General features: G+C 39.3%; 1 protein-coding gene across 1 annotated transcript in view; it reads left to right on the top strand.

The window, feature by feature from the left end:
• Positions 1-12,542, top strand: part of LOC124379814 (calpain-2 catalytic subunit-like) — a 40,725-nt gene that overhangs the window by 20,939 nt on the left and 7,244 nt on the right. Inside the window, exons 7-20 of the mRNA XM_046840393.1 lie at positions 730-815; positions 985-1,059; positions 1,416-1,576; positions 2,192-2,347; positions 2,492-2,505; positions 3,226-3,413; positions 6,931-7,297; positions 7,907-7,976; positions 10,391-10,509; positions 10,702-10,835; positions 11,659-11,827; positions 11,949-12,032; positions 12,146-12,231; positions 12,412-12,480. Coding sequence (XP_046696349.1) covers positions 730-815; positions 985-1,059; positions 1,416-1,576; positions 2,192-2,347; positions 2,492-2,505; positions 3,226-3,413; positions 6,931-7,297; positions 7,907-7,976; positions 10,391-10,509; positions 10,702-10,835; positions 11,659-11,827; positions 11,949-12,032; positions 12,146-12,231; positions 12,412-12,480 — 1,778 coding nt within the window. The remainder of the gene's footprint in view (positions 1-729; positions 816-984; positions 1,060-1,415; positions 1,577-2,191; positions 2,348-2,491; positions 2,506-3,225; positions 3,414-6,930; positions 7,298-7,906; positions 7,977-10,390; positions 10,510-10,701; positions 10,836-11,658; positions 11,828-11,948; positions 12,033-12,145; positions 12,232-12,411; positions 12,481-12,542) is intronic.

Below are 12,542 nucleotides of genomic sequence, written 5' to 3'. Positions count from 1 at the left end.
TGCATCTGCGCACTCTGGTAAATACTCACACTCACATATCCAGATATTCCATGTCTATAATGTAGGATGTTTTCAAAATGCCTTTACATGCATGTAGCTACAAAACAGCTCATGTATTGTGTAACTGTTATTCTTTTTTTCGCTTTCTGTTTTTCCCATAATTTTACTGCATTTCCTTGGCTAATCTATAAGTGTAGGCTGTTTGCTTGTAACAGCTTGCAAGCTTTCCATGTCCTGACATGAGCGTTTTTAAGATTTCCCTGCAGCAAACAAAAGGTTGGAGAAACATAGTAGGAGAAACATACAGCATGTAGTGATAATAGTAGTCCACTTTCAACTTTAATCATTTTCTGATATTATCACATTCCCCAAGTGTTCTATTTTCTGCATTTGGTTTATTAATGTATGACAAAATGAGTAAAAAAGAGATGCCGGTAGAGGAGTGACTAATTTATAGCTGCAGTAGCATAAGTAAAAACCTAACAAGACCTAGTATGTTTTTTGTACCTGGAAAAAAAAAGGTATGTATAATTTTAAAATGAATTGAAAGAACTTATTGTTCACTACAATGTTAGAAAGCTGTGGTGTTATAAAGAGGTATACATTATTTTGACATTCATTCTAAGAAAACTAGGGGAGGAATGTCTTTGAAATCTGTACTGAAAAATGCATTTTTCTCAATTGAAATGGTACAAGAGACATAGTAACGGGTCCGTCTTGCTGTTGTAGGTGCAGACGAGTGAGGGTCGGGTCGAACTGGTTCGTCTGAGAAATCCCTGGGGTCACATAGAGTGGACTGGTGCCTGGAGTGACTGGTAGGCTGTCAATTATTCAGAGCAATTAGCAAAATAAATTAGCAATTAGCAAAATATTTATTTATTTAAAAAAATGTGTTTTTAAAATGTCAAAAGTTCACCAGCACATTATTTAAATAATCAAAGTTTAATAATTAATGGACATAATCAATCTTATCCTCATCCTCAGCTCCAAAGAGTGGAGTCAAGTTTCACCTGAGGATAAGGCCATGCTTGATTGCTCGGCTGATGATGGAGAATTCTGGTAAGGATGTGGCGCCTTTTTCTTAGTTTGGGTTTTATTTACCACAGTTAGTCCACCTGAGTTGCAGTACTACATCGGCAGTCCACTTTCGATCATGGGTCAGCTACAGGACAAGAGCTTCACTTAGTTTCACACCAAACTGCAAAAACATCTTGTTGATGGAAAAGCACAGGGTTGTATGTAAGATATAACAAAAGAAGAGCATATTTTTATAAGCCTATATCAGTATTATTATTTTGCAAGCGGCTAGACATGACCTGTTGGCCAACATATAAGCACCACATGAGCAAGATTTTTGTTTAATGTCTCCTTCTTTCTTTCTTCTTTCCCTCTCTGTTGTTCTCTCTGTCTCTCAGGATGACATATGCAGACTACATTAAGAGATATTCCAAGCTCGATATTTGCAATTTGACCCCAGATGTGCCAAGTGTTGACAATTTGCGATCCTGGAACTTTTGCCAATTTGAGGGCACATGGAAAGTCGGTGCTACAGCTGGGGGCTGCTTTAACTTCCTAGGTGACTGCCTAACTGTGCCTAATGCTTGATGGTGTTAAGAGGATATATATTCATTTGAAAGCTGAGGTCAGGATCGGTGTTGCCTTGCAACTTGCAACTGCCTTGCAACTCACTAGCTTGTGAACCTGTGACACTAAACACCCTCCCCCCATAGGAGAGAGAGATGAAGATTGATGTATCATGTCTTTACTAATTATAAAGATGTTAGTGTTAACTCCTTGTGCAGTTTTTGTTATACATTTTGTTATACATTATACGATTGTTTTGTGAAACAACTTATCAATCGAGCTTAAATGACTGACACAAAAAAAGGAACTTAAGTCCACATAGGGCTAATAGGATACAGATGGAAACAATGGGAGCTAATTTGGGGCACAGGGACAAAATGGTGACATCTAGTGGGCAAAACTGAGACTCAAAAAAAGAATAAACTAGGGAACCAAGGATCTAGAAGGATCCCTCAGATCCTGATATAGGGTTATAATTGTTTATAAGGCTGCACATTCATCAAGAACCACAATTAAGATGACCACACCTAGACACACCTTCCAGCCAATCAGAATACAGTATTTAGAGTGACCATGGTATAAATATTGTTTTTTGTGCCTTTTCCAGCTTCATTCGCCACAAACCCACAGTTTTGGGTCAAACTGGACATCGACAGTGAGGGTGATGGAAAATGTTCAGTACTTGTGGCACTGATGCAGAAAGGTGTACGCAAAGCAAAACAAACTGGTTTAAAACCCTGCGCCATTGGTTTCTTCATCTTGAGGTAAGATTTCTATTGGGTAAGATTATTATATAACTGTGTTTTATGCATATCTTTTAGTAATATTTACATATTAAGTAACTAAATAAACATTTCCAGCTCTTCTGTATTGTAATTGCAGTATTCTTGCTGTTTTATTGCCTTTCAGGTTCCAGATAAGGTGTGTATTGCATCTAGAAGTGGTATAGTCTGATCTGAAGTACTCGGAAAACTGTGACATTCCAGAACCTCACATGTACATGCTACAAATCTTGCTGATATTCCTTTCACCTTTGACTAAAACATGGATAGATGAGTTGAGTATCACAACCATTTGCTTGGTGAACATCTTATTTCTGCTATCGGTGTCAGACAAGGAAGCAGTCTAGTTCATCCCACTGGCGGTCTTTACTTCAAACTTCAAACAGGGCTCGTTTTGTGCATTCAGAAATTTTCTGGGTCTCTTTATCGCCAGTAAAAACAGCTACAGCATAAAAAAGATTTACTATAAAATTGGGTGCTTCCATCATTTTATGGCAAAAGTTTGGAATAGAGCCACATAAGGGTGTGATGCTCAGGGTTGCACGTACTTTTTTTTAGATATGTAGCATTACTGACAAAAAATTTACCCATCAATCAGTGTATAGACTTTTATTCAATAAAGAAATGCAAAATGAATTTGCAGGCAATGAAAATTGAAATAAAGACAGGGTGTTGTTAAAGTGTTCCGATTTTAATAAAAATAAAATATAAAATAAATATTTGATTGTGCTTCAGTAAATTAGAAATCGCTTTCACAAATGTACTGCTACAAATGACCTGGGCATTGGGGCATCTATTGTTTTATAGTGAAAAAAACTCTAAATTTTTCACATTATGTTGCATCTATTGTGTGTTGCAGTATAAGGGAAAGCAAAATGTCCGCCTAGAATTTGAAGATCTGCAAAAACCGGTGGCTAAAAGCGACTTCACAAACATGCGTGAGGTGTATCAGCGCCTCGACCTTCCGCTTGCTGAATACGTCATCATTCCTGCTAACTACCAAACGAATCAAGAGGCCAGCTTTCTGTTGCGTGTGTTTTCGGAGAAGTAGGCTTCCTCACAGATGCTTAATCAATGTAAATATATATATTTATTAACAAACAAATGCATAAGTACATTTATGCAAAGTAACAAATAAATCTATGAATATGTCAATAACTATTGTGTAATGATATTTTATTTCCACACAGCTCCAGAGTCCACAGACATTAAATCAGATGTGACCTTCACATACTGATAATATCTGGCAACCGGGGATGGTGATTGGTGCTTTGTGTAACCTTTAAAACTATTTTATTGAGGAAAAAAAACATTTTTAAAATAGCTTTGTGGGGATTAGTACCTTTATATTTTATCTCCAGGTACCTCCCATTGTTGTTTTGGATGCTACTTTGTTGGGAATTGTAGCAACAAAAGATTTGTATTTGAAAGACTAGCTTCTTCTTTTCCTGAAGCCTTTTCTGTGCTGCCTTGGTTTTGCACTTTTTCTGTGTGTGTGGGGGGGTGCTTTATCAAACTGTTTTTGATGTTCAGCAATTTATTTGGGCTCCATCATGACTAGAGTGCCACTTCTATCTTAAGAGAAGTAAGATAATTGAAAGATACTGCCACCACCATGCTTCACTTTTATTTGCACTAAAGATATCTTTTGGTTAGTTCAGGTCATTAAAATGTATTATTTTAATAAAAGAAAATTATGATGAAATTCTTAAAGTTGGGACAGAGGAAACAAAAGGCTGAAAAATTAAGTGTTACTAATCAAGAACAGCTGAAATAACAACCAATTACTGTAGGTTTAAATGTCAACATGGCAGAGTCTCTCAGAAGTAATGATAGGCACAGGTTTACCAACAAACATAATGTTTCTCAACGTAAAAGAGCAAATACTTTAAATATATCATCCACTACAGTACATAATAATGTAATCTGTGCACAAGGGACAAGACCAAAAAGCAATATTGGATGCCTGTGATCTTCAGGCCCTCCCTGCATTCAATACAGGCATGATTCTATGATGGACATCACTGCATAGGCTGAGGAATACTTCCAAAAATCACTGTCTGTGAACACAGTTTGCCATGCCATCCAAAAATGGCAAATATGCTAAAGTTAAAGCCAAATATGCATATGATCCAGAAATGTTGGGCAGTTAAAATCTTATATCAGGCGAGAATGGGACAGCATTCCTCTCACTAAACTCCAGCAACTGGTTTCCTCAGTTTCCAGTTGTTCACAGACAGTTGTTAAAAGAAGAGGGGATGCTACACCGTGGTAGACATGGGCCTGTCCCAACTTTTTTGAGACCTGTTGCGCCCATCAATTTAAAAAGACTGTATATTTTTCTTTAAATGGTACATTTCCTTAGTTTAAACATTTGATAGGGATATTTCTATGTTCTATTGTGAATAAAATACGGGTTTGTGAGATTTTAAAATGACTCCATTGTTTTTCTGTACATTCTACACCGTTTACACAGTGTACCAACTGTTTTGGAATTAGAATTGTACAAATAAATGTGAGCAAAGAAAAAGAAATTATTGTAAATGAAATTCTTTAATTGAATGTTTAAGTGTAGTACTAGATATGTGCACCAGAGGGAGCAAGAGACCAGTTGGGTTTTTTTGGTCTTTTTTTTATATTAGCTATGAGGTAAGTGTGAGGCTGAAGTAATTACTGTTTTGTTTTTTTCTTCTTAGCTCATTTATCATTGATTTCAGATTTTTATTAAAGTCATGCATGCATGCATTGGTTGGTTTTGTTTGTCCACCCGCATCTTGAGGATTGAGAACAAGTTTTCACTGGCATTAAGGTCTGGGGAGTTTTTCTGAGACAAAATTTGGATGTTTTGTTCCCCGAGCAAGGTGCTCCATAAAGCTGGAAAAGGCATTGCTCGTCACCAAACTGTTCTTGGATGGTTGGGAGGAGTTGCTTTCGAAGGATGTTTTTGTACCATTTTTTATCATGGCTTCTTAGGCAAAATTGTGAGTGAGCCCACTCCCTTGGCATGACACAGGACTGATTTTAGCATTCGCCTCATCTTCTCCAGACAAGCTTTTTCGACTCCGTCCTCAGCATTTCAATCCCTGTAACTTTTGCAGAATATCAATCTGTCCCTGATGTTTTTCCTGGAGAAAAGTGGCTTCATTGCTGCCCTTCTTGACACCAGGCCATCCTCCAAAAGTATTTCCCTTACTGTATGTGTGCAGATGCACTCACACCTGCTGGCTGCCATTCCTGAACAAAGCTCTGCACTGGTGGTGCATCGATCCCGCAGCTGATTCGACTTTAGTAGACAACGTCTGATCATTCTTCATAACATCCTGGAATATATGCAAATCGCCTTCAGAAAAACTGAGGCAGTTGCTGTTATTATGACCGCCGTTCTTCTAGATGTTCCTCTAGATTTTGGAGTGTGCTTGTGAAGATTTGTGCTCCTTCAAACACAAGAGTGTTAGTAAAGTCAGGTACTGATGTAAGTGAAGTGAGGAGGCCTGGAGTGCCGTCATGGAGATGGCTTTGTGCACAGGGGCTTTGTTATGGTGGAACAGGTTTGTGTGTCGTAGTTCAGCGCTTAACACTGCCAGATCAGATAACAAACTAAACGTTTTCTGAGTAACATTCAGATTAGATAGCATTTTAGCTTTGAATACCAAACCAAAAGTGAAGAAAAAAAGGGTTTTCAACCAAGTGTAGCCATGAGTGTATTTAAAATAGAGAATGCACTGGTTGCTGTTGTAGTGTACTTATCTATATATCAAAATCTCTCCCCCAGCATGACAATGTTTCTTTTGTCCAAAGCATACATGGTTTGTTAAAGGTTGGAGAAGAACTCAAGTGTCCTGCAAATCCCCTGTCCTCAAACCTGAAAAACTTGACCACACCACAGACCTCCTTGCCTACCATTAGTACCTGACCTTACCATCACTCTTTTGAAAAAGAAAGAAAAAAAACATTTTCTACTAGAAACTTTATTTTCAATTATAGGGATGTTCAATACCAGTATCCAAATCCAGTGTATTCCAGTGGTTCTTTAAACCTTTTTGTATTTGCATCGTGAAATAAATCACATGAATCCTATCATTGTTTTTTCCAAAAGCAAGAAAAAATATGTATATATATTTAATATACTCCTGTGTAAACGCATCAGGTCTTTGATGGTGCTTGGACCCCGAAATCACTTTGATCATATTGAGTGTTTGTTACGACTCAAAACACCGACTCAAAGAGTTGTGACGTATGAACGTGGTTTGAATTTAAAATCAAAAACATTTAAGAAAGAACACTTTTAATGCGCATTAGAAAATAAAACTACCCCTTTGCCCCCCTACATAGGCGCCCTACCAAGGAGGATGTCATAACAGCTTTAACTTCCTACTTAGGGAACTTCTTAGTGAAATGAAAGCAAATTGGTATTCAGCCTCCTTCTGCTTCTTGTGCGTATACGGTGCGCAAAACCACAAAACCTACACCATGATATCAACTTATTACTTATAATAATAAGAAGAAGAAGAAGAAGAAAAAGAAGATAGTATGGCAAATGTATGTTTGCTGGAGTGGATTAACTTTTGACGCACCCCTTTGGTTGCGTGAGAGATGAAACCACGCCCGAAGGAGGAGAAAAACCCGAAAACTTCCTCAAACATCTTTTCTGCAAACGCACTCGATCCAGATCCTCCAGAGCACCAGGTTCGAACATGTCGGGAGTGGCGTCCACTTTGGCCAAGAAGCGAGCCCGGTCTGCGGGTTTCGGCACCAACGCGAACGCCAACAAGTACCTGAACCAGGACTATGAGGCGCTCCGGAGCCAGTGCGCCAGTCAGGGGCAGCTTTTCTCCGACCCTTACTTTCCAGCTGCGCCAGAGTCCCTGGGCTTTAATGAGCTCGGACCTAATTCCTCCAAGACCAGGGGGGTACAATGGAAAAGACCTAAAGTGAGTATTAAACTGAATTTGTCTCTGTTTCTTTTGAATTGTTCGATGAGCTCGTGAAATTGCTTGGGGGGCTTTGCAGATGTGTTAGGAAGTGGAGACATGAACAGAAAAGAATGCACAGAATACACAGACTACACCCTGTTTTAGATGTTTTGGAAAATCAACTTGCTGGGAAAAAGAGGCTTGAGCACAACATTTGATTCCTATCCAAGAAATCAGGGATTCCTTTGGTCCTATAAACTACAATTTGTCAACTTTTTTTATTTATTTATTTTCTGCCTGGGGGAGGGGGCACAAAGTTTTGAACGAGTTTATTTCTCAGAAAAAAATAAATCATACACTCTGTTTTTGAGCCTTTGAAAGAAAGTAAAATCATATAGGATGGATTTTTCTTTCCTAACTACATTGTTTGTTTGGTTGTTTGTGTTTGTTTGTTTGTTTGTTTTTCATTATATTATGATGATTTCAGCATTTTTTTTCTCACAGACCCTTTACAAATGTTAGATTTGGTGTCAGCTTCCTGGGGCACAGCCTTTCTAGGGCAGAATAATCTTTCCAGGTGTGTCCACAATTGTGTGTGATATTTATTTACTTATTTATTTTGAACAGGATCTGTCCTCCAGACCTCAGTTCATCATCGGAGGAGCTACACGGACCGACATCTGCCAAGGAGCTCTGGGTAAGCTATGCAATGGATAAAAAAAAAGTACAAAAAAAAAGTATGTTGCCTATGGTGTTTTGGTTTGCGACATGTCTGCATGAAACAGGAAGTGATGATTCCGTCTCTTTCTCTTATACACGCACACACACACACGCACACACACGCAAACATAACCAAATAAGCCGGTAGTTAGCAACCCACCCCGGCTTCCTTGTGGTTAACTCCCTGAACGAGTTCAGCAGCTTGATAGATCTATATATTCAAATAAAGCAGCGTCGTCATTTGATTCATTAACGACTTGGAGGATTTCCTTTTTTTCTTTGGAGTTGCTCACGTACCTATCGAAGTGTGTGCAAAATGAGACATTTTGCATAGAAAAGTAAATACGATCGATCTTTCAGAGGCATAAACAATGACAACAAAAGGTCACCTGGAGATCTTGGGCGTATCCCTGAAAGCACACACATCAGTTTTCATGAGTCATGGTAAAAACGTTTTGGGATCGTCTTCCTGGTGACCAGGACGTTGTATCATAACAAAATGTTCGAGTTTTGCATCTCGAGCCCTGATCTGATTTAAAAATCGAATGGAATCCATTCTGCAATGAATGCTTTTTTGGGGTTATTTTGGAACATTGCATTTAGATAGAAAGTCGTCGGCTGTACAAACGAGTGTGATTGATGAGACGAGATTTGTATAGACGACTTGCTACCTAAATAAAAAAACATGTAAACCTCCTATTAGTGTTGCGACACATGGATCCGTTTGAGGCTGTAATTAAATGCAGCATAAAAGCCTGGGAACGAACACGTCCAACAGGTTTTCTTCTTTGTCTTTGCAACGGGGACTATTAAACGATGGCAAAAAAAAAAGCTAATGAAATACGATCCTCTTGGCAAACTAATGCAAATCCATGGTCATATAGCTTGAAGCAGCAGGAATAGGACTAGCACTTCCTCGTGCCTCGATATTGTTCGCACTAATGGACGTACCCATAAGAAATCTTATGTATCGAAATCTCAAGAAGAGGAAAGACAATAAATCCTGTACTCAAAGTCCCAGGATGCACCTTTATTACACTGATTTATATGAACAGCTTGGTACAATTGTTTAAGATTACAATTTCTACAAACAGGTTGGCACTCGAGTTTCCACTAAACAATTTATAACTTAAACAATGATGGATTTATGCTGAATAGATCTTCAGTGTCACTCTATATTAGGACTGGTTCCCTTTTGGAGTCTGGTTCCTCTCATGGTTTCCTCCTCATTCTATCCTTTGCCACTTTTGCCACTGGATTTGCCACCCATTATGGATAAATTTATTGGGACTAATTAATCGGTTTCAGATGAACTTATTTAGTGCTGAAATCGGATTGAATTGAACCTCCAGCCTGCTCGACGTGGTGGGTGGGGGTTTTGTTGTCAAAGCGTGAACGTTTAAATGGAGCGTATAGAGAGATATGGAAAAGAGAGTGTGAAGCAGATTAGCTCCTGAAGTCCCGCTCTGTCACGTCCGCATTCCAGGATTGCTCACATGACCCAGCCAGAACAAGAATCACCCTAAGGGGGTTTCAAGCCTGTTCATGAAAAACAATTATTGCACGGCTGAATTTCTTCGTTCTTATTGGTCAGAAGCGGTCATTTAGATCCTATGTTTTGTAGTAATTGTAATGTATTTGGATCATGTCAGCGTTTGTGTCAGCATTTCTGAGGTAAAAGTTTCTTCATAATTTCTTCTCTAAAACTGAGATTAATATAAGGATTTGAGATCATCATTAAGTTATTCGCTACATAAAAGTGTCTTTGTCAATATTATCCATTTTCTGTATGGAAATGTTGATGTAGCATGCTGTGGTCTTTGACTTGAACTAACTTGCTTCAGCTGCGAAAACTACAGCACATTTTGATCTTTGTCAAAATATTTCAATCCAAAGTTTTTATTATAATAACCTTGACCGTAACCCCAACCCAAAAAGCAATATGGCCACCAAGCACCAATCAGTCCTTGTTTAAAAAGCTTATTTTACTCAAAACTTGATTAAAAAATATGTTCAAAATCATTTCCTAGGGGTCAGAGTTTAATGAAATAAATAGCTCAGCAGTCTCTGAAATCTGGTGCGCTGGATTAAATACAAACCTGTAATCAGATCCCCACTGATGGCTGAGTTGTTGATCGCTGTCAGCCAAGCCGCTTTGCCCAGACATTTCACAAGTTTAGCACTGAGCCATCGTTACAAAGCATCCAACGTTGTGTTTGATTTCTGCGACACTTGGCAACACCTGGAGGTGTGTATTTGCAAAGGGTGCTTGGATCGCAGAGTTAGCTCTCGCAGCTATATTTCCAAATACTCGTTTTGCTTCCAGGTGCTAAATATGTTGTCTAAATGGTGATGTTTTATGAATTGAGGATTTCTGTTTTGGGATCTCAGGGGACTGCTGGCTCTTGGCGGCTATCGCCTCTCTCACACTGAACGAAGATGTGATGGCCAGAGTGGTCCCCAGTGGCCAGGACTTTGGATCCGGCTACGCTGGAATCTTTCACTTTCAGGTGACCATGTATATGAGTCATATTTTGCTGATGACAAGTCGACGTGACATGTTTGATACTGCATAAATGTGTTATTTTATTTACTCTTTGTGTTCCTGTCCTCAAAGAGAAAATGGACTTTACACTTTTAATGGAAGATCTTGTAGGGTTTGGATTTTTATGTGTTTTCCGTCCACAATTGCGGTCTTCTAGTTCTGGCAGTTTGGTGAGTGGGTGGACGTCGTCATTGACGATCGGCTCCCCGTGAAGGACGGAAAGTTGCTGTTTGTCCACTCAGAAGACGGCAATGAGTTCTGGAGCGCTCTACTGGAAAAGGCCTACGCTAAGTAAGTGTGTTTTTGATTCTGAGCAATGCTAGTCTAAAACAGTCTGCATTACAGAAATTCCCCCAAACCAGTCAGAGGAACTTAGGGGTTAGGGGTTCTTTGGTCAAAACTAGTCGTGTGGCATATGCTTGCTCTTTTTGTTGTTGTTGTTGTTCTTCTGTCTCTCAACCACTGACACAGGCTGGTATATCTAGCTAGCTAATAATGCTATAACTAGCTATTATAAACATCTAATTTTACTTTCTGCCTGCTAAGTTTTTTTTTGTTTCAACTTTAGAACGTCCACCACCTCTATAAAACCCCACCATGTGATCAAGCTACATTGGTTAGCAGTTAGCAAAATAATGTTAAAGGTGGATTTTGTTGACTGCACTGCGAGCATGCTTGTAAACCAGTTCCAGGAAGTGATCCACACATGGTGTAGATTTTGGGTTGGAGTCGGGGTGACTTTTTTCCAAAATGGGAAGCCCACAGACAGATTGTGAGTGCTTTGATGATACGATGCATACAGGGTGTAGATGTGAGTACAGTGGATTGTGGGTACTTTACGAGAATATAAAAAAAAAAAATCTGATTTTGCTATGTATGTAGTAAAATGGTTTTCATTTATATGTATAATAAATGAAATATACTCTCATGCAGGTGATTTTGTGCCAATTTAGAAAGAAAAAATTAAAATGAGTAAACCGCGAAGCCACAAGAGAAGAGAGTGATGCTTTTCCAACTTCTTGTGGAGAAAATAAACCTATACTTAATGACTGAGTTATGGAATAGGATCCCACATGTGAAAGCATGTTTTGTTGTTTTTTTTAACCGCCTGCAGGGTGAACGGCTCGTATGAGGCTCTGTCCGGAGGCTCGACCACTGAGGGCTTCGAGGATTTCACCGGCGGGATTGCCGAGCAGTACGAGCTCAGGAAAGCGCCTGCCAACATGTTCCAGATCATCCAGAGCGCATTGGCGTCTGGAGCGCTGCTCGGCTGTTCCATAGACGTGAGAGCTCTACATAAATGCACTCGTTTTAGATTTCAACGCCTGGCTGAAACGAGCCATTCATGTGGAGTGTGTCTGTGTGCGTGTGTGTGTGTGTGTGTGTGTGTGTGTGTGTGTCTAGATCACAAGTGCTGCTGATTCAGAGGCCATCACTCGGCAGAAACTGGTGAAGGGACATGCCTACTCGTTGACAGGGGCTGTCGAGGTACAAACAAAAGAATTATTTATATATTTATATAATGCATGTGTGTGTGTGTGTGTGTGTGTGTGTGTGTGTGTGTGTGTAACATTACCCTGCGTTTTGTATTTTGTGTTAAGGTAAATTACCGTGGTGGTAGAGAGAAGCTGGTGCGCATGAGGAACCCATGGGGTCAGGTGGAGTGGACTGGAGCCTGGAGTGATGGGTAACACACACACACACACACACACACACACACATTTCTCTGCTTCAATAAAGCGGGTGTAACGTCGACCTGCTATGCATACACAGCATTGAACATGAATGTCCAAATTCTTTTTTACAATAAAAATAAATAAATAAATAAATGCGTTATACAATAATGTTTTATTTTCGATTCTCACAGCTCGTCCGAGTGGAACTCTGTGGACTCATCGGAGCGTCCGAATGCCAACGCAGAAGACGGAGAGTTTTGGTACGTCATGTTGAACTGTTGTGTTTGGGGGGAAAAATCCATTTGTAAATAAATAAATAATA

Source organism: Silurus meridionalis, chromosome 26 (genome assembly GCF_014805685.1).
Source record: "Silurus meridionalis isolate SWU-2019-XX chromosome 26, ASM1480568v1, whole genome shotgun sequence".
In the NCBI taxonomy this organism is placed as follows: domain Eukaryota; kingdom Metazoa; phylum Chordata; class Actinopteri; order Siluriformes; family Siluridae; genus Silurus; species Silurus meridionalis.
The sequence above is the reverse complement of the archived record's forward strand: the minus strand, read 5'-3'. Positions and strand labels throughout refer to the sequence as shown.